Raw genomic sequence first — 21,647 nt, forward strand, 5'->3', positions numbered from 1 at the left:
TCCTCGCTGCTGGAGGTGTGCGAGGCAGAGGGGACCAAACTTCAGATGATGTGCCACGTGGGTGACTTGGGAAGGTCGCTTTCCCCCTGGAGGTTCTGCCATTTGTCCGACCTGGTTCTGGGGGCTCTGTTTCTGCCCTGCCTCCTCAGGCAGGCCCATTTAGGCTGAGGCTAGGATACATCTGGGTCCGTGTGTTTCAAGCCCCAAACTCTCCCCTCCCTCCCCTCCTTCCTTCTCCCCTATTGCTGTAAGAAGAGGGGGTCCCTGCCCCGCTCTGGCCTCTTTCCCCTTCCTGACGTGGCAGGGCTGGCCCACAGAGCGCCTCTGTGTCTCTTTAGCTTGTCTATGTACCTGTGTGCTTATCCGCTGGGTGTGCCTTCGAGTGTGCATGCGTTTGCAAGTGAGGCTCAGTCTGCCCCCGCCCCCCGCCAGGGACTCCCCCTCAGGGCAGAGCCGAGGTGGGCTTGGCACACCTGCCAGACTCTTCCCCACTTCTGTTCCAGGTTCGGACTGGGACGGGTGAACCCAGGCTGGCGGAGGTGGGGGAGCTGGGCACCAGCTCCTCAAAGGTAACAGGCACCGCACACAACATCATCGCCTTGGGGCATGCGGTGGGGGGGGGGATGTGGGCAGTGGGGGCCCTGCCTGGGGCTAGGCCCGGCCCCTGGAGGTTGGCTGGACACAGAGAGGACGTTTAAAAAAATAGAGAGAATTTAAGCTTCCCAAAAAAGAGATGGGTAGGGAGAAGGAGGCGATGGAAGCCGAGGTGGGGCTGGGAGGCGAGTGGCTTTCCGAAACTCTGGGTCCCTGGGGTGACACGGTCTCTGTGGGCAGGGCGCGGCCCTGCCCAGGCTGCGCCCATCTGCCTGCCCGGCTGGCCCAGGACAAGGGCACCGTATGGCTGTGTGTAGTCTGTGCGGGCGGTGGGGTGGTTGCGGCGGCCGCAGGCCCACCCCAGGACCCTGGCGCAAGCGTCCATGCAGCTGGCTGGCTCTCAGGAGGCGAAGTAGGAACTCTGCATGGAGTAGAGCCGGTCGATGGGGTTCCCCACCCGGGCCTGCAGGGAGCCCACATCCGAGGAGCCCAGGAAGCAGTCACTGAGGCTGGTTAAGGAGGTATCGCTGTCGATGTCGTGGAAGATGGAGTCGTTCCCTGAGGGCAGAGGGGGTGTCAGGAGCCGGGGCGGGCAGGAGCTCCGGGGGGCGGGGCTGTCAGCCCTTCAGGCTGTGTGGCCAGAGGTGAGGAGGGTCGGGATGACCTGCGGCGGCCGCCGGGGCCAGAGGTGCTGAGGGCGGCGGGCGGGGCCTCGTCGGGCAGCAGCAGGGCTGTGTGGGCGGGGCCTGCCTGGGCCCTGGGGCGGGATGTGGCCGTCCTGGCCCCAGGCCTGCCAGGTCAGGCAGCGGGCGGGGGCGGTGCTGGGGTGCGCAGGGGGCGGGGCGGCTTACCATAGGGGTTCATGTGGTCACCTGGCATTTGGGGCGGCGTGAGGCCCTGCTGGAAGGGGTCGCTGCTGCCGTAGGGACTCTGCTCCATGGCCACGATCTGCTGTTGCGGTGGGGCCAGCGGCGTGTAGGAGGCCATCATGCCCTCCATGCGACTCGACAGGACCTCTGGGGACAGAGCACACCTTCACTGACCGGCCCTGTCCACCCTGTCCTGGAGCCCACCCCGCCCCCGGGGAGCCCTCCCAGACGTACCTCAGGAGTTCCCACTGACCTCCCACGTGGTGCCCTAGGCCACGGGGCCCACTGCAGTCCCCCTGACTCTGCCTGCCTCTGGACTTCCCCAGGTTGCCTACAGTGATTCAGGCCACTGAACCCAGGTATCTGGCCCCTGGCCCCTCTCCCCAGACACACCCTCCAGCTCCTCTTCAGGAATCAGTTTATCGAAAGCCAGAGACCTGCCCTCCTCACCTCCTCCCTTCCTCCAGTGGCTCTGCCCTCCAGACGCTCACTGCCTGGGGGACACAGACCCTAAGCGGGCAGTAAAGATTCAACATGTGGGTGCAATGAGCTCCCCGTGTCTAGGAGCATCAAGGTGGGGCCCAGGCCAAAGAGGCTCAGGGAAGACTTCCTGGAGGAAGGGACCCCCTGACTCCATGTTACTTAAAGAATCAGCAGGGGTTCAACCATGTCAGGGGGCAGGCATGCCCTGCCGCAGGCCGCAAAGGCAGGGAGGGGAGAAACTAGCCAGTGGGAGCAGGGAGCCCCGTGCGTGGGGCTATAGTGTGAGGATGAGAGATGGCCAGGGGTGGGGAAGAAGATGGTCCCCTGGGGGGCCTGAGCTCAGTGTGGTTCTCCCTGAGGCTGTAGGAAGTCCCCAGAGGGTCTTAGCCGGGAGAGGGCGGAGGCTGAAGGCAGGGACCATTGAGGAAACTGAGGCAGGGGCTGGGGTCCCTATGAAGGTGGGTGTGGGAATGACAACGCCTGGGAGGGGCATGAGGGACACAGGACCAGCAACCACTGCCCTACTTGGCAACTGAGCAGACATAGTGAATGGAGGACAGGAAGGGTCAGAGGTGACTCCCAGGTTCCTGGTGTGGGCACTGGGTGGGGGGGGTGCCATTTGCTGAGATGGGGTGGGGAGAAGCAGAGGGTGTTGTGTGAACGTGGTAGCAGGGGCTGGTGTATGGAGTACTGTAAGGGCTGTGATGAGCTCAAGGGGGACTGTGGGACATTCTCAGAGGCAGCTAGGAACACGGGAGGTGGCTGGGCGACCAGAGACAGTGGCCACAGCCCCAGGAGGCCAGGCTGTCTTAGGAGAAGGGAGCAGTGGGGGCAAAAAGAACTGGGCTCCAAGGCTCCGGTGCAGCCAGGCACACGGGCCTGGCCCTGAGCCCTGAGTAGAAGGCGGCGCTGCCCATCAGTGCCCTGGCACCTGCCCCAGAGCCCCCGTCTCACCTGGGAACAGGCAGCCCTGTGGGGGGCCCCCACTCCTCTTGGGCAGTCCCAAGAAGCTCCCCGTGCCCTCCCTTTAAGGCTCAATGTCCCCACAGCGCTTGGGAGGCCAGCCTCCCCCCTCCCCCCACCCGCCGGCCCAAGAAGTGGTAACAGGATTTTGGCAAAGCCCAGTGTTCGGGGGCCTGGCTGCCGCCCCTCAAACTGGCTCCTTGCCACCCAGCAGGAGCCCACCCTGAACTCCGCAAAACCCGGCAGAGACTCTCTGGAGATTTCTGCTGAATTCTACTGTGGGCCGTGGGGTGTAGGTATGGTCATGTTAAAACCACGGGCTTGGGGCGCCACACGTGGGGCCGAGGCCGGCTTTGCCCCTTACTAGCTGAGGGATCCCAGTAAGTCAGTCCTCTGGTCTGAGTCTCAGCCTCCTTGGCTGTGAAATGGGCTGTGACAATGCCCTTCCCCTCCGGAATCGGTGGGCATTCCGTGAGGCGGAGCATGGCCAGTGGTGACAACCGTGCCTAACACACCGTGAGGGTGGGAGACGGTTGCAGGTGTTTTTGTTTTTGTTTTCTAAGTAAGCTCTACGCCAAACGCGGGGCTTGAACTCCTGACACTGAGATCAAGAGTCGCACGCTCCACCAACTGACCCAGCCAGGCGCCCCAGGGGCGAAAATTCTGCCACCCCTCTGGGCAGCCCATGCCGCCATCTCTCCTCCCGGGCCCCGCCCGTGGTCCCCACTGCCTCTCTCCATCCCGGCAGGTTCCGTGGCGGCAGCTCCCAGAGCCCTGACGGCCCTGGTGGAAGGGGTCCGGGGCTCGGGGGTGGGGGTGGGGGGTGTTGTTTCCAGAGGCTGAGCCTGGGCCCTGTCGCCCTGGTCCCGGCTCACCTTGGCCCAGCCGCTGTGAGTTCTGCTGCTCCTGCTGCTGCTGGTGCCGCCGCGCCAACTTCTTCATCTGTAGGGGACACACGTCGTGCCAGTCCCCACCTCCCTGCCCCCGGTCGGCCCCGGCCCCTCCAGCGGGACCCTGTCTTCTGCCTGCACACATCCCCCCACCCCCCAGCCCTGCCCAGCGGGGGGTGACACGTGGCCTCTCACCTTGGCTCTTTGGTTCTGAAACCAGACCTGGACCACACGCACGCTGAGGCCCGTCTCTGCCGCCAGCGTCTCGCGGACCTGCCCGGTGGAGGGACACGGATCAGGCCGGGGGGGGGGGGGGGGGGGGGGGGGCCGGGCGGGGGGGGGGGGGGGGGGGGGGGGGGGGGGGGGGGGGGGGGGGGGGGAGGGAGGCCCCCCGTCCCCGGCAAGAGTGGGGGGCACTGTCTGGGAAGGCGGCGGGTGTGGGGGGTCAGCCCCGCCCCAGCCCCGCGGGCCCTCACCTTGCGGCAGGGCTTGGATGACACCTCAAAGGAGGCCTTGAAGGCTCTTCGTTGCTGTGTAGTAAGGATGGTCCGGGGTCGCTTGGGCCTCCGGGGGTCCTTCCCGTCGTCCCCACTGCCTTTACTCTGGCTGCCCTGCCCCTTGGCCGGCTTCAGGTCCCCGTCCTCGTCCTCACTCTTCACTGTGGGAGGACACACCCGGCCCGTCAGCCTCGTACCCTGAGGCCATCCGTTGCCTGGCGGGACCCCGTCACCTCCTGCCAACACCGGCCCCCGGCACTCTGGAGACCCCAGGGCAGCATGTCAGCCTTTGAGAAAACTGGCTCCCCCTGCACCAGCCCAGTGCCAGCGGGTCCCCCGGCCCAGCGAGGACACTCCAGGGAGCCTTCTGTCTTGGAAGCTTCCGGGGACCAAGAACTGTCAGGCGAACACATGCCCCGAGACATCCTCATACCCATCAGACACGACGGTGGCACGCACGCCACACACACAGTTACACACTCAACCATGGACACACGCACATGCGCACACGCCGCTCACAGACGTATTCACGCGCACACAGGTGGGGACACACAGGCGAGAGCACACCTGAACACACACGCGCGTGCGTGCGAGCGCACACACACGACGCAGAAGCGTATGTCTTCCCCCCCAGACACACCCATGCCCACCATGCACACACGGCCACTTTCATGCCCCAGAATTGTGGGTCTTAGAGATGCCAGCCCCAGGCAGACACTGTGCCCCTCCCGCTGCCCCCAAGTCTGAACTGGTCTCCTTTTCCCAGGCCCATCTTCCTCAGAGCCCCGGGGGTGGGTCTCCTCCCTCCGAGACCTCCGCCCCCTGCTATGAATGGGCCAGTGGCACCTGGCCAGTGTCTGCCCTGCCATACGAGTCCAGGCAGCCACCACGGTGCCCTGGCCCATGGGTGGACAGAGGGATGGACGGATGGGGAGCTCACTGCTTCCTCCCAGGGCCCCGACGGTGACAAAGCTCTTCCAGATGGGCAGGTCCTGTGACTGCGGGCTCTAGGTTACCCCAAAGGGCTCAGAAGACCAGCGCATCTCCTCTCCAAGCCCTCTGCGCCAGTCCTTCCCCACTATCCGGGAATGACAGGGCCCCAGCCTTCTCCCTGGCTTTTCCTTTCTAAGACTCATTCCTCGCTGTACCCGCCCTTCTGCCAGGAGGGCTCTAAGCTGGCACAGTCCTTTTGGGGGCTGGAGCAGAGTAGAGAGGTGCCTTCATCCTGGAAAAGGGGGTCTTTGCCTCCACCACAGAAGGCTCCGGTTCCCCCCCTACCCCCAGCCGGGAAACGGAAGAGCTCAGGCTGCTGAGGAATGTGTCAGAGCCTTGCCTCTTGGCCACCAGCAGCCTGCAGACCTGGGGCAGGCAGAGACAGCTGGGGGGCCATGCCCCGGAGGGGGCCACAGCAAGGCGAAGGGAGGGCGAGGTACGCGTGTGTGCGCATGTGTCTAAACCGCAGTCCATGCGAGCATGTGGATAAACATGTGTGTGGCCATATGCATAGCTGCTCAGTGCATATGTGATGTGTGAGCTGGGTCATGTGTGCACAGGTACGTGTGTTTAAGTGTGCGCGCACATGTGTGTTCCTGGGTGTGGGTTCGTGCGTGCTTGGGCATTTCAGCACACGTCTACAGATGTACCTGTGTCCGTGCATATGTGCTGCTGGGCACGGGTATCCACACACGCATCATGCGTGCTTGTGTGTGTACATCTGTGGTCCCATGCACGTACGCTGGTGTGTGAGCATGCGTGCCTCAGTGGCAGTGTCCGCACGAGCATTTGTGTGCCTGGGGGCGTGCACACATCGGTGTCCGTGTGCACCTGCACACATGCGTGTGAACACATCAGGGCCATGGGCGTCGGATGTCTGGACGTAGCTCAGGTCCCGGGGTCAGGATCGGGCTTCTCCAGCAGGGCCCCCTCCCCGTCCCCCGGCTGCCCCCCAGCTCCAGCCATGGCTCACCAGAGTCAGACTCGTCGGGACTCACGGAGCTGAGCAGGTCCTTCTCCTTCTCGTAGTCACCCTTGCACAGCAGCTGACCCTCCTTGAGCACGAACTCGTCACCCTTGCGTAGCTGCCGCTCACACACGCAGCAGCAGAAGCAGCCCAGGTGGTACACACATTCCAGCGCCCGCATCACGAACTCCGTGGGGGCGATCTTCTCCATGCAGCCGCTGCACTTGGCTGCGAAGAGCCTGCAGGTGCACAGGGTGGGCGCATTGGCTCGGCTCGGGGGTCCACCAAGGTCGTCTCCCTCCTACCACCCTGACCTTCCACCCCAGGTAGGAGAGGCCCACCCTGGGCTCAGAGCCAGACAGTGGGAGGGTCCCTGGCCCTACTCTTCTGGCGCCCCAGGGCCCTGGTGGCCCAAGAGTGGGTGCTGGGCATCCTGCCCAGAGGTGCCCTCTCCTGGGTGTATCAGCTCAGGGCCCTTCCTGCTCAGAGACACCGTGGCCACTAGAGGGCAGAGCACAAGGTCAGCCTCAACTTTCCCCAGACGCCCAGTGGGTTCTGGGGCTGAGAAGGGCAGGCGACCCCCCGGTCCCATCTCCCCTCACTCCAGGAACTGCTCCGCCTCCTCTCTGCTCCCCCCTCCACCCACCCACCCAAGCAATCCTGAGCCCTGTCCAGCCCACCGCCCAGGCTGGGCCGCTCCTCTCCTGCCTGAGCGCCTGCCCCAGTCCCCTTCCTGAGCTCCTGGCTCCTCTAACCCTTCAGTTCACCCTCCAGGATGAGAGCCAGAGGAAGCTGTCTAAAACACACCTCTGCTCATGCTTCTCCCCTGCTCCAGACTCTTCCATGACTCCTTGGTGCCTCAAGGCTCTTCACACCCTTCCTGTCTTTGCTCCCACAGGCTGTGGCCCGATGGAACAGCCTGTGGTTTCTCCAGAGCTCCTTCCCACTGGCCCTTCAGCATGTTCTTCTTCTGCCCCGTGGCGGGGCTAACCCCTACTTATCCCTCATTTCGGCTGAAGCACCTTTACCGCGCGCAGACATTTACTGAGCACGGACAGAGAGCCAGGCACGGCTCTAAGCACTCTGCAGGCAGAAGTGCGTTTAATCCTTGCAACGACCAGATGAGACGGGTGATGAACGTTAACCCCATCTTAGAGATAAGGAAACTGAGGTACCAAGAGGCGAAGTCACTTGCTCGGGGTCACGTGGTAGTAAGTGATGGGGCCGCCTGGGAGCCTGGGCCTGCTCCAGCCCCTGCACGACAAACAGGATCCATCTTCCATCTCTGGAGACAAAGCCTGGCGGGGGGTGTCCCTGCCTCCAGCGAGCGTGTGTGCAGAAGGGTCTGAGCAGCATGCCCCCTCCTCTGCCCTCACCTACTGACCGCTCCCCCCTGGCTCCCCACTCCCAGTCACGTGCCCTGCTCTGTGGGAACTCAGCCTCAACAACACTTTGATGGAAAAATTTATGAAGAATCAAATTATTGCTGCTGGGAGGGAATTAAAACCATTTTTCATTCCCCACGTCCCTGGGCCACGTCTGCGGGCGCCACCTTGGGAGCGCTGTGCGCATCCCATCCCTCTTTATGGCCCGCCATCACAGGCACAGATTACAGCTGCAATTCTCTACTAATCGGTTCTGGAACAGAAATGGCCATAAATGCAAGGCACTCGGCCTGCCTCCCTTCCCGGGGCTGCCATCAGCGCCGCCCACGACGAGCTAGTGGGGCGCGGTGGACAGGGCCGATCTGAGCTCTGCCTGCTGCCCTGGCACCGGCCGGGGCGCTCAAATTGGGGGCATCCCCAGCAAACCCTGCCATCCGCCTCTATCTAACAAGCAGGCTCCTACTCATCCTGCAGTACCCAACTCTAATGCCACCTCCTCTGGGAAGGCTTCTTTGATGCCCCAGTCAGGGGGAAGTGGCCCCCTGTATGCTCACCTGAGCGTCCCCCAGGCCTCAGGTTCCTCTACTGTGAAACGGGGATGTCAACAGGACCTCCCCCTAAGGGCTGTTGTCAGGATTCGATGATACTGAGCCTGTACCTTGGTGCATAAGCATCACATCAGTGACAGCACATGCCCCTGTCAGCTTCCAATTCTGCAGGGGTTCCACAGGGCAGGGCCTGGCTCTACCTGACCCCCAAAAAGACCTCGGTGAGTGTTTGCGAAGCAGGTGAGTGAAGGCTTGGGGTGGGCTGAGGCTAAGGCCGGCTGTCAGCTGGACCCTGCTAGCCCACAGAGTGCATGGCTTTGCAAGGGGAACGTGAGCCGGATTTCAGCTCCGATTTGGCCCTTTGGCTGGATAACTTTGTTCGAGGTACAACCTACCCAACTGTCCACGGCAGCCTTTGGCAGAGGCCCCTAGGAATCTGGCTGGCTGTCCAGCTCTGCCAAGGAACTGGGGAAGGAGCCAGGTTTCCAGAACTTGATGCTCTGACACGGAGGATGCGTCTGCCTTCTCTACCTGCCACCCCCCTGCCCCCGCCCCTCTGTCCCCTCCCCACACTCCTACCTCCTGATCTAGGTGCCACCCTAAGGTCTGCAGCCCGGCCTCAGTGGCCCATGAGCAGACAGGCACTGGCTGATCTCTGTGCCAGCCTGGCGGGGCCAGGGGCCCAGGCCGGGGTCAGCGCACCTCGGAGTGGCTCCTGGAGAGGAAGCTCTCTTAGGTAGGGGAGGGGGGCAGTGGGAGGGGTGACCTGCATTTGCAGGCGCCCGCCACCATGCAGGCTGCATTCGGAACAGCCGTGCTAATGCCTTGGCAGCAGGGGGTCGATTGCTACTTTCTCCAAACTCATCAACACAATCTATTATTAATACTTCTCCAAAGGCTCGGTGCCGCCATTACGGAGGCAGTGCCAGCCACTCGGGGCGTCATCTGTTATCTAGATTGCAAAAACTTGGGATATAAAACAAACTGCTCACACTTTATAAACGGAATGTGCCATCCGCTTGGTCTCCAAGCATCTCTCCACCCAATAAAACATCGGGTGGGGGGGATGCATGAAATACTCCCAATTACGGGGCTGCCTTTGTCTATGGAGCTGGGGTGAGCGCGACGAGCGCATGTGTGGGAGGGGCTTGGGGGTGCCAGCGGGGTCCCCTCCTCTCTGCCAGCCCCCTCCCTCCCTCAACCCCTCCCCTCGAGAAGGGCTTGTGGAACCCACCACTGAGAAGCAGGCCCAGCCACGGGGAGTGGCACTGGGACTGGATGGGCTTGAGTTCAATGCCTGGTTCCACCACTCCCTGGCTAGTGACTGGACAAGTAATTTCCTCTCTCTGAGCCTCAGCTTACTTATCTGTATAATGGGCTCAACAACACTGCCTGCTTCTCCATGTGAAGAGGCAGCGAGTTGTCAGTGTAAAGCAGTGAGCACAGAGGGAGAGATCAGTAAGCTAGGCAGGCCCTCTGAGGCCAGGAGTGGGCCTCTCCAGGAATGCTGCACAGAAGCTGCAAGTACTGACCAGAGACAAAGTTGCTCAGGCTGGGGAGCTCCGAGTCTTCCTGCCCCGCAGGGGCCCTGGAGCCTGATGCAAAAGGCCCTGCCAGCATCCAAGGCACTGGATTTGGAGCCCAGGTCATGATCTCAATCCTGACTCAGCCACTCACTGGCTCTGTGACCTTGGGCAAGTCTGAGTCTGTGTCCTCATCTGTAAGATGGGGACAGTAGTCCCAACTCCCCAGAATTGTGCTGGGCGTTCCAGATGGATGTGTTTCTGCTTCCCACACTTGAGGTCGAGGGATGGTGGGGAGGGAAGCCCCCTGTGGCTTCCCCTCCAGCTGCCTGGCACCCCTCGGTGCCAATCCCCTGGTCCAGCTCCTCCAAGAGCTCCAGATCCAGAGGGCAGTTTCATGGCCACACCACAGGCATACAGGTTGCTGGCAAGCCTCCCCCCGCCCCCCCCCCCGCATCTCCATGTAAACCGCCAAGCCTTTCCTCCTGCTGTCCTTAGTGTCTAGAACACCATTCCTCCACCCTCAACCTTTGACAGCCAAACACCTGCTTATTCTGAAGGATTCAGCTTGGATATCCCTTCCTCCAGGAAGTCCCCTCCTTCTCCTCTCCAGTCTTAGATGTCTTCTCGCGGAGTTCCCCATCCTCACATCTCCTCTCCATTATGGAATCCACTTTCCCTGTTTCCAGGTCCACTTTTCCCTCTTCTTCCTCTATCTTCCACCTCTATCTTCGGAGCGGAGCACAAGGTCCCAGACACACAAAGGTGAGCGGCAAACGTTTGTGCAATGAATGCTGAACCAACCAATACAGACTATTCCACCTGTGAGGTAGGGCAGGTGGGTCCCCACCCCCAGCCTGGTCTGGCGGGAGCACCCACCCCCTGCCCCGGGAAGGCAGTGCCACCTGCAGGAGAGCAGTGTGTGGGGGACGCTGGAACTGGCAGCCCAGGGTTCCATCCTGACTCCATAACTTTGTCCCTGTGTGACTTTGGTCAGGCCATTTAACCTCTCTGAGCCTCAGTTTCTTCATCTATGAAATGGGACTGGTGGTACCTTCCTACAGGGTTGTTGGAAGGGCCTTCTGCATGCAAAACCCTTGGCACTGTGCCGGGCATGGAGAAGGCACCCCACGGAGCTGCCTTTCTCTTCTTTTATTGCCCTTCTACATCACCCTCACTGGGGTCTCCGTCACTCTCGGGTGTAGGAGTGACACCAGGTTTACAGGTCCCAACCAAGCATCCCCCTCATGACCACCCTGGGTTCTGGGTCCGTCTAGCTTCTGTCTGGCCTGAGCTAGACCAAGCACTCCTGGCTCAATTCTCTGTGTGTCTGTCCGTCTCACTAATGTTACTGAGCTCAATTATCATCACCTGCATCACCTCATTAAGTCCTCAAAGAACCCTAAATGGAAGACACTGTTTCCATTCCCATTTTACAGATGAGGACACCAAAGTGCAGAGGGCAGGTTCAAGGTCACATGGCAGCACCACCATATACCCTCTCCCTGCTCTGTGCATCCAAATATTTCTCTGCCCCCCAATCACCCTTGTCCTTTGCTGGGGGTACCATGCCCAGGTCTGTCTGTCCTCAAGGCTCTGAACGCCCAATTTCTGATTGCTCAGCATAAGCCCAACACCCAGTAGGTGCAGCTGAGTGGGTTTTTCTTAAACCATACTGAACACCTCCCCGTCACAAACCCATCCTCCCTCCCCCGGGATCATCTGTGATTTTGGAGTAAGAAATTCCCTTTCTAGGGATGTCCTTCCCGTGAAGAGTCCCCAGCCATGAGAACATATCTCTGTCTCCTCTGAGTTTTTATTGGTTTGTTTAATGCTCAATTTATTAAACTCATAAAGCTAATAAACAAAACTCTGAAAACCAATTTTTTCTCTGGAGCATTTGAACATGGATTACAAATCTGATTAATTAATTTCTCTTAAGCCACTGACAACTGCAGACAGGTAATGCTTACGTCTGATTTTTTTTTTAAGATTTTATTGATTTATTTGAGACAGAGAGAGAGAGCACACGTGGAGGAGGGTCAGAGAGAGAGGGAGAGGCAAACTCCCCGCCGAGCAGGGAGCCCGATATAGGGCTCAATCCCAGGACCCTGAGATCATGACCTGAGCCAAAGGCAGACTCTTAACCGACTGAGCCACCCAGGCGTCCCTCTATGTCTGATTCTTTTACCTCCAATAAAATTGGCTTCCTAATGTCCTGGGGACCCTCCTGCCTCTCCCTGTGGGTTTTTGAGCCCATAAGCATGCCCTAGGCTTGGAATCGTGGCTCTGTCCCTTCCTAGCACAGGAACAATACACAGGCCCCTTGTCTCTGAGCCTCAGCGGCCCCCTCTGTTCAATGGGGATACTGGCTGGGCACCACGAGGCAGGCTTAGTAAGTAGGCACCATGATTGCTGTCATCATCTCTTCAAAACTACTGGCACCTGTTCCCCGTCCTCGCTGAGTGGAAGCTCCTCTGTCTCCTCCTCACGGTACTGCCATTCCCATAGCCCATGGCTGCACCTTACAGTTCATGGAGCCCCCCACCGGGGCCTCAGTCCAAGAGCGCCCACCACTTTCGGGATAAGCCCAAAGACCTCATTATGGCACTCAAGGGCTCACTCCAGCGCGGACACACCCGGTCTCAGACCCTCTGCTCCAGCCGCCAGGCCTCTCACTGCTCCCTGAAAACAGCCAGCCCTTCCTGCCCCCTTAACATTTAAAATTCCACCTGCCTGTCTTCTCACCCCCTTTCTTTTGCTTCTTGTCGGACTTCACGTTCAAGACCCAATTCAAGGGTAAACTCCTCCGTGAAGCCTTCCCTGAGACCCAGATACTTGTGTGTCTGAAGCCCTCACTGACCTAAAAATCAGAAACGGGGTCTGATTCACACACACACCTCCCACGCTGGGTTCTGGCATTGAGGAGGCGACCAGTGAGTGTCTGATGAATGAGTGAATAACCTTGTGAGAAATGAAATAGGCAGCCAGGTAGGGCAAGAGAACACCGGCCATTCTGCTTCTAGGAGTTTAAGAAGGCCACCAGGTCGCAAGATAAACGAACTCACCGCTCTTGGCCCATGGCCCCCTTCACGGAGATACAACCTGGAGGCCAATTCCTAACTTGTATCTCGCTTAAGTTCTTTACACACCTCCTGTCGGGCTGGGCTCCAACTGCACCCTCATCTCTAGCACGTAGGGAAAGCCCCCGGGGTGGGAGGGCCACGTTGCTAACTCAGTGACTCCCCTGGCCATAGGTGACTGGGTCAGGCCTGGACACCTGGATCAAGGTGAACCAGTCCATTCTCTGTCCCTTCTCCTGCCCATCAAGAGCTTTTTGTCAGCCCCCTGGGCTTACAGGTGCACTTTCTACATCTCCAGCACCAGCTATGTGGCCCTGGGTCATTCACATCCCTCCCCCCTTTTTAAGATTTATTTATTTATTTGAGAGAGAGAAAGAGGGCGCAGGGAGAAGAAAAGAGAGAATCTCAAGCAGACTCCCCGATGAGCCCAGAGCCCGACGTGGGGCTTGATCCCAGGACCCTGAGATCATGACCTGAGCCGAAATCAAGAGTGGGACGCTCAACCAACTAAGCCACCCAGGCGCCCCTCACATCCTTTTCTTGAGCCTCAGTTTCCTCTTTTATAAAAAGGGAGTGCTGGGGGCGCCTGGGTGGCTCAGTTGGTTAAGCAACTGCCTTCGGCTCAGGTCATGATCCTGGAGTCCCGGGATCGAGTCCCATATCAGGCTCCCTGCTCAGCGGGGAGTCTGCTTCTCCCTCTGACCCTCTTCCCTCTCGTGCTCTCTATCTCTCATTCTCTCTCTCAAATAAATAAATAAAATCTTTAAAAAAAAAAAAAAGGGAGTGCTGGGCGCCTGGGTGGCTCAGTTGGTTAAGCGACTGCCTTCGGCTCAGGTCATGATCCTGGAGTCCCTGGATGGAGTCCCTGGATGGAGTCCCGCATCGGGCTCCCTGCTCGGCAGGGAGTCTGCTTCTCCCTTGACCCTCCCCCCTCTCATGTGCTCTCTCTCTCTCGTTCTCTCTTTCAAATAAATAAATAAAATCTTTAAAAAAATAAAAAAAAAATGAAAAGGGAGTGCTGATCTTCCCTCACCTGGTGACTGAGAACCCGCTGACTTTTCGCCTGTGTGGGAGGGTCTAGCCCAGTGCCAGGCACAGAGGGCATCCTGCCAGGTGCACAACCCACTCCGTCCCCAGTCTGAGTCTCACCATCGTGCCGGGACACAGGCTCTGGAACCGTCTCTCCTCACCTCCAACTTCATGATGTGAAGCCCCCGATCACATCACGGGGTCTGGCTGTGCCTCTGAGGCACAGGTTTCCGTCAGATTCTTGCCCAGGGCCATACTGGGGATCAGGAAGATTTGCTCCCGGCTTCCTTTAGGGTCTCTCTGGGCCCAAGTCCCATAGTCCTTGGACACATTCCCTCCACGGGGAGGGAACCGCAGCCCTCCGTCCCTCTGGCTCTACCTTCTCCTGCTCACCCAGCAAACCCCCATGGAGGCTGACTCCCAAACAGGCTCGTGCAAGATGCTTGAGGGACAGAGCGGGGCCAAATCTGGTCCCATGGGGGCTGGCATAGCATGACATGTGCTTTGACAGGCTACACCTGGGGGGCACAGAAAATCATGACAGTCAATCTGGAAGAGAGCTGGGGACTTCCTGGGAAAGGTGACATGCCACATAATTAAGAAGCTGGTTCTGGAGTCAGAAAGAATGGTGTAGGGGCGCCTGGGTGGCTCAGATGGTTAAACATCCGCCTTCGGCTCAGGTCATGATCCCAGGGTCCTGGGATGAGTCCCACATCAGGCTCCCTGCTCGGCAGGGAGTCTGCTTCTCCCTCTCCCTCTGCCTCTCTCCTTGCTTGTCTCTCTCTCTCTCAAATGAATAAATAAAATCTTAAAAAAAAAAAGAAAAAGAAAAAGAAGGATGGTGTAAAGAGTCTGCATCCCAGCTCCGCCTCTCACTAACTGACCTTGGGGCAAGGAGTGCAGTCCCCACCTTACAGGTATTCACTGTGATGTGTTTAGCTTTCATAGGCTGGTGGCGAGGATCCCAGGATGGCATGGTCACAGAGCACTTAGGGCGGGCTCCTACACTCCTACACTCCTACACTCTCAGTGCTCCAAACGGTGGCCAACATATCACGGTCTAGGGCTGGGCTTTCTGTGATGATGTGGTCGAGTGATGAGCTGGAGTTCACAGGGGCCCAGGGAACAGAACCCTAGACACTCGTGGGGGCCCAGCTGCTCCTGCTGGCGTTTGCCTGTCACTTGGAGGAGCTGATGGGGTGAGAGGAGACAGAGGGAGCTGCCCGGCCTCCTCCCGCCCCGACTCGTTGACATCTCCCCCACGTGCCTGCCGCGTCCTTATCATTCCGGGCGTAGCTGTTTTTTATTTTGAGACAAAAAGGGGCCTGTTGATGGGGATCCAACTCAAACCAGCTGCAAACATCTGCTTTGATGCGGCGGCGGCGGCGGGCCAGGCGGGCGGCGGGAGCCGCAGGCAGGGGCCCCGGTGCGCGCGTCAATCACGCGGCTGGAATGCGCGGCGTGGCCGGGCGCTCGGACCGGCGGCCTCCAGAGCGTGGGCCTCGCAGGGCCTCTCTGCAGGCCGGGCCTGCAGCGAGGGCTGCCCCGGAGCTTCCCGCGGGCACGCAGACCCAGCTGTGCGGGGCCGCCGGCTCCAAGGCCCTTTGATCCAGCCCGGGGCGCTGTCGGGAGCCCGCGGCCAGGGCTGGAGGTCACGGGCCAGGGGCAGGGAGGGATGGGCACAGCCGGGAGCCATGGGTACCATCCAGGGGACAGCCTGGCCAGGCAGGCACACGTCCCGTGACTTCCACACACGTTTATGGAGTGCCTACTATGTGCCAGGCACTGTCTGGAGGCTGGGAATAGAGCAGTGAGGTAAATGGACAGTCCCTCCCACCCCCACCCCCACCCTCACCCCCAGCTTCCATTCTAATGGGTGAGGGGACAGGCAAGTTAAAACCCTAGCATACAGAGTGTAACAACTGGTGATAATATGATGAAGAAAAATGGAGGGGTAAGGGCAATGCAGGTGGCCAGGGGTTTTAGAAAGAACAGTGAGAGGCCTTACTGAAATCTCTGCGGGGGGGGGGGGGGGGGGGGAGGGGATCCCAACAGAGGGAGCAGCAAGTGCAAAGGGCCTGAGGTTGAGCGGATCTGGGATGTTGGGAGAAATGACAAGGAGGCCCTTGTTGCTAAAGCAGGTGAGCAGCAGGGATGGGGCGGGGGGCTAGGATGTGCAAAGAGAAGCAGGAGGCACATCTTGTAGGGCTTTGGCTTTGTGTGAGGGTTCTGAGCAGAGGGGGCATCTGATCTGACATCTTAACCAAATTTCTCAGGCAGAGCTGTGTATCAGTGGGAGTGGGAGCAGGGAGATGGGTTGGGAGGTTATCTCAATAATCCAGGCAAAAGATACTGTCTGCTCAGACCCAGGGAGGTGCTGAGAAGTGGTCTGAGCTGGAATGTGTTTTGCAGGTAGACAGGGACACCAGAGGATGACAGAGAAAGGCTGGACATGTGATTTGGGTGCCTGGGCAATGGGCAGGACAGAGCTGCCATTAAACGAAATGGAGAGGAAAGCCAGGTGGAGGAAGAGAGAATGGGGGGGGGGTGAAATTCTGCACGTGTGACGTGTGATTTGCCTTCTAACAGCCATGTGGATGCGTCCAGGGACAGCTGTATATAGGAGTCTGGAGTTCAGAGAGAGGCCCAGGCTGGAGATACTGTTTGAGAGCTGCTAGATACACATACACACACACACACTCACACGTATACACTCCTAAGAGTAAGCTGCTGTGTGCACATGGCTTGGCACCTGATAACTAGCCTCTCCCCTTTGGGGCTATGACCCCTGCGGTGGGTAGAGGCAAGGCCCAGCCTCTGCCTCAGGAGGCTCTTTTCCATCGGGGGTACTGTGGCTTCTCTGGGGATCAGACCTCGCCTAGGGACATCAGGTAGAGACAATATGGCAGGGCTGGGCAGGTGGAAGGCAGAGCATCACCTCCTCTGAGCATCCTCCCACATGCCCCTTTTCCTGCCTTCTAGCCTGGGCAGCAATCAGAGGGTCTGTGGGCTCCAGGCGAGGCCCCAAGCTAAGGGCTCCACCTGTATTGCTTTATTAATCCTTGGGCTGAAGCTCTTCCCTCTTTTTTCTGCCCTTCACTGATGAATTCATTTGATGATTCTTTCAGTCATTCATTCATCTAACATTCATTGAGCACCTACTATGAGCCAGGCCCCATGCTGAGCTCACAGTAGAAACCTTCTCCTCCCACTGGCTTATCAGATCCCTCTGAGCTGATTCCAGCTTCCCTCCTCCCACTCTCACTGAGTCACCAGCACCTGGTTGCCAAATCCAGCAGCCATTGCTACTGTTACTATGACTAAGAATCTACTGTTTCCTACATAGCAGGCCCTGTGCCTTATTTGCCCACAGACCCTTCTCCTATAAGACCCCTCACAGGTAGGCACCACCACTTCCTTTTCACAAAGGAGGAAAGTGGCTCTCAGGGTAACACAACCGCTCAGAGTCAGAGCTGGGATCACGGCTGGGATGTTGGGCTCCAGAGCTCCTGCTCGTTCTCCCTGCCTCACTGCATGGTTTCCTGGACCTCCCTGTGCTTGAAGCCCTCTCCTGCCGCAGCCTCCTCCTCCCCTGTCCACCACTTGGAATGGCTTTGCATTTGCTGTCAGCTCAGAGCTGTTGGGCCCATGACCTGGGCTGGGAGGTTACAAAGAGGCGAGGGGCTGACATGCTGGTGAAAGAGGGGAGACTCTACGCCACAGGATGCAGAGGCCTCTGGATTTCTCTCCAGGGTCCTGAGTGTTCAGAATAGGCCAGGCCCACTCCTGTGTGCCCAGGAAGGGCTGCCAGATCCAGGGCAGGGCCTGCTGAGGTATAAACTCCACTGGGGTGGGGAGGGGTAGGGAAGAGTCACGGAAGACTTCCTGGAGGAAGGGGCCATAAAGAATGCAAAGGATTGAAAGGGGGTAGTGGTAGGGCTGGGATGGGAACTTGGGGGGGGTGTCTGATTCCAGAGTCTGGGCTCTGTTAGGAACCATTTTCAGGGATAGGGAGATAGTGGGTCAGTCATGTTGGAAGTGAGAAAGGGGAAGGGTCAGGCTGGAAGCCTTGAATGTTGGGCTAAAGAAGACAGATCAGGTTTTTTTCGTTTCCACCTACTCGTCCACCCACAGGCCCACCCACCCACTCAGCCTGCTATCCCTCTATCTATCTATCTATCTATCTATCTATCTATCTATCTATCTATCTGTCTGTCTATCTATCTATCTATCTATCCATCCACCTATCCAGCCAGCTAGCCACCTGCCCAACTATCCACCCATTGCCCATCCAGCCACCCTCTCAGCCACCCATCTGTCCATCCGCTGCACCCATCCAACCATTGCACACATACTCGGGCACTCGCTCAGTGCCAAATCTTGTGCCATGACTCCTCCTCTTGAAAGCAGAAACTGCCTTTTAAGGCTTTGGCTATAAGACTTGTTGATTCTGTCAGCATTGACCAGACACCCGCCATGACCCTGCACTGTGCTAGGTGATGAGGAATCAGTGGGGGAGAAGAGAGAAGGTCACTTCCCCTCCGTGAGCTCCTGGTGTGACGGGGAACAAGGTTTTCCAGGAGAAAGGAGGTCTCAGAAGGAGAAATCCAAGGCACCGCTGGACAGCCTAATGCTGATCGGCTGACATTTTGGCCTCATCATTCTGACCCCAAAGGATTTGGACTCCCTGGACACAGACCACAGCATTTTAATTAGGGTTATAACGACACTGGTACACTTCCTTTGAGTAAGTGTTTTCTGGAACAACCTCCATTAAGGCAATTTAATTTTTTGATCAATTTTCTTTCTAGTGCAGTTAAATAATTTACAACTTTTTCCATTTCCATTTTTATTTTACTGAAGTTATTTTCATTGAGATAAATTATTTTCCATGAAAAATTTTCAATAAAGTTTTGCTCTACCATCAGGTTTGTGCTCGAATTGCATCTTACTGATTGTAGAGATCTGACTTTTCAGTTAATCTGTACAGTCCTTTACCATGGGTAGTTTCACTGTTGTCAATTGTATTTACTACTGGTTAGTTTACCAAGTTAAAATATCCCCCAGGCTCACGTAGGGTCGCTGGTTTTCCGTGTTACCAACAAAATCACCAAAGCTTATGATCACACGTTTTATCAGGCAGTCAGTGAAAACATGCTCAGGGTCAAAACCATGGGGTCAAGACAGCTTTGTGGGTGTACTAGGCTGGGCGCAAATGTCCAGCTTCAGCTGAGACACTATAGGTTAAGTGTACTCCTTCTTGCCCTTCACAGACTCAAAGACAGTGACCCCTCCCTGACAACTTCCTCTCCTGGTTAACTTCTCCCCTTCCCCCAGGTTCTGGTGGCTGGTTTTCCACACTGCGGTCACAAGCCTGAGTTTGTCCAAATAGCAAGGACAGCCTGACACCCAGCAGCTTGGGCCTCCTGGGCAAGAAGAGCCATCTCTTCCCTTATTCCCCACTTTATACTCCTCTTAATGTAACCGGAGATAACAATAACTTTGTCAGCCCAATCACTGAGGACCTCACTGCCCAGTCTCTCTTGCGAGATCTGGGGCTAAGTACCCCTCCCCATCCGGCCCCCACACCTGTGCAGTCAAGTTTTTGAGCCCTACCTACCCTGACAGACTTTGCTACTAAATGTCAAACTCACAGGAACCAGGCTAGCCCTGTGCTCAGTGCTTCTCGTGTAGCCCCTCCCCATGTGTAGGGGCCTCACATGTAGGTGGACCTCATGACCAACCTGGCAGGTCGGTCACCCTTCCTTACACAGGTCACCCAGCTGGTCAGGTAGAGCCAAGGCCTCATCCGAGGTTAGCCTGGCTGGTGACCACCACATTCTCCTGCCTTCCTGGAGGTTGGGAAGGTGTTTGGGGACAGGGGAGCAAATGCCCCAGTGGTTTGGGAGACTTGAGACCTGTGGGTGCCAGGACACAATCACAGTGCATGGGCAGAACACGTTCCCCAGCTGAGGGGCCTGGGAGAGTAAGCCGACAAGTGGGGGCACCAGAGCCAACAGGACTCAGTGCCGGTGGGAGGCAGGAGGGGAATTCTGGAAGAGGAAGCCCTTAGAGGTGTGGCTGGCATGATTTCCTACCCACGGCCGGACCCTTTGGTAGGGAGTTAGAAGAGGTGCTGGGAGACCGCCTCCCTGGGTCTCCGCCCTCGGCTGGGCCGGCGGAGGACGGGCGAGGGGCGAGCCCCGCAGATCAGGGCCCGGCGCCCGGGCTGGGCACTGCCGCATACGGCCGCTCGCGGGCCCCCCGCCGCCTGCCCGGCCGTTTAGTGGGTAACTGATCGCCCCGCGCCCCGCCCCAGCCGCCCGCTGCCCGCCGGAGCCGCTTAATCACCGCCCGCCCGGCCGCATTAGCATAGTAATGGCCTTTAAATTGAGCCTCTTTGTTTTTTAATTAAGCTCCCAGCAGGTACAGAGAAGAGCGATTATTGAGGAAGCTGCCAGCGCTAATCGCCCGCAGTCATTTGACAATTAAAAAGCGCCCGGCTTTAACCCTTTCCCCGCGCCCGCAGCAGTTCCCCCCCAGCATTTATCCAGCGCCGACTGTGTGTGCACCTGCCCGGTGGGCTTCGCAGACCCCGCCTCTGGCAACTTGGAGAGGTCTCTGCCAATGACTCCATTTTGCCGAGGAGCAAACTGAGGCGCAGAGAGGGGAGGTAACTTGCCCAAGACGCACAGCTCGAGCACGGGGGAGCAGGGATTGGTAGACAGATTGCTAGAGAAATCCAGCCGCTTGAGCTCTGCCTGGAGCGCTGTCCACCTTACGAGTCTTGGCAAAATCCTTCTTGCGCTTCAAGGCCCTGTGTGGGCACCTCCCCGCCCCATGGCAACAGCCCCTTGGGAATTCCCAAGGCATCCTCTCCTCCCTGCTGGTTCACCTGTACCCCAAATACTGTGTGTCAGGCTCAGTGCTGGGCGCTGGGGAAGCGGTGACCAAGCCAGAAGTGGGGCTCAGCCCACACGGACCTACCCACCGGGAAGGGACACACGCCGAGGTGAAGATAGGCACAACTGCTCTTGCTCCAGCCCACGCTGGGGGGCACATCCGAGAAGACTTGCCTGAAGACAGGTTTGGGTACAGACAGAGGTGGGAGAATCAGCCAGACCAGGATGGGAAGCGGTGGACAGGTGACAGTGAATGCAAAGGCCCAGAGACAGGACCAGAACTAACCAGAAATAAAAGGTGCAGAGGGTGTGTGTGAAACAAGAGAAGGCTGAAGAGTTTCAGGAGCCAGCTTGATGGTACAGGGTCTTCTTGCAGACCCCCACTTAAAAAATGTGTTATTTAAAAAAAAAATAATTGAACTTATCTTTGAATAGGTAATGCATTGCATGGTTTAATGTTCAAATGTACAAAAAGGTGCTGGCTTCGGTCTCCTCCATTGCATCCCTAGCCATTCAGGCCCCGTACCCAGAGGCAACCAGAGTCTTCCATTTGAGCCCTCTTTCCAAGATATGCAATACCCATACCCGTGTGTATACCATAATCCCCTCCCCCTAACTTTTTTTTAAATGAGGACTGGTTCGGGTTTTGTCCACTCTTTTTTTTGCATAAACACAAATTTACTCTAAAATTGTTCTCCATGCACCCCCTTCCCGCCGCGAAACTGGGAGAGGACTCCACACCTTGGCCTGGAGCACCTCCTTTTACAGCAGCCTGACATTCTACTGTACAGGCAAACCCTAATTTATTTAACCCGTGCCCTGTTGATAGCCTTGTGGGCCATTTAAAGGATTTTTGTCTTAATCTCAAGAGCCATGGGAAGCCATTGAAATGTTTTAAGTGGGGAGTAGCTTGAGCGATTT

The 21,647-nt window shown here is 58.0% G+C and overlaps 1 protein-coding gene across 2 annotated transcripts in view; it reads right to left on the minus strand.

Annotated features, from left to right (window-relative positions):
- Window positions 1–270: 270 nt before the first annotated feature.
- The window catches only part of LMX1B (LIM homeobox transcription factor 1 beta), an 80,501-nt gene continuing 59,124 nt past the window's right edge, over window positions 271–21,647 (minus strand). Inside the window, exons 3-8 of one of the 2 annotated variants that reach the window (XM_025888482.2) lie at window positions 6,263–6,495; window positions 4,276–4,457; window positions 3,995–4,072; window positions 3,785–3,851; window positions 1,467–1,610; window positions 271–1,152 (exon numbers count right to left, since the gene is read on the minus strand). In XM_025888482.2, coding sequence (XP_025744267.1) covers window positions 995–1,152; window positions 1,467–1,610; window positions 3,785–3,851; window positions 3,995–4,072; window positions 4,276–4,457; window positions 6,263–6,495 — 862 coding nt within the window. In that variant the 3' untranslated portion in view covers window positions 271–994. Of the gene's footprint in view, window positions 1,153–1,445; window positions 1,611–3,784; window positions 3,852–3,994; window positions 4,073–4,275; window positions 4,458–6,262; window positions 6,496–21,647 lie in introns of both variants that reach the window. The other variant, XM_025888480.2, reaches the window with a different exon arrangement.

The sequence above is a fragment of the Callorhinus ursinus genome, unplaced genomic scaffold, assembly GCF_003265705.2.
Source record: "Callorhinus ursinus isolate GAN/ISIS: 27379988/994484 unplaced genomic scaffold, GSC_fseal_2.0 scaffold24, whole genome shotgun sequence".
NCBI classification, from domain to species: domain Eukaryota; kingdom Metazoa; phylum Chordata; class Mammalia; order Carnivora; family Otariidae; genus Callorhinus; species Callorhinus ursinus.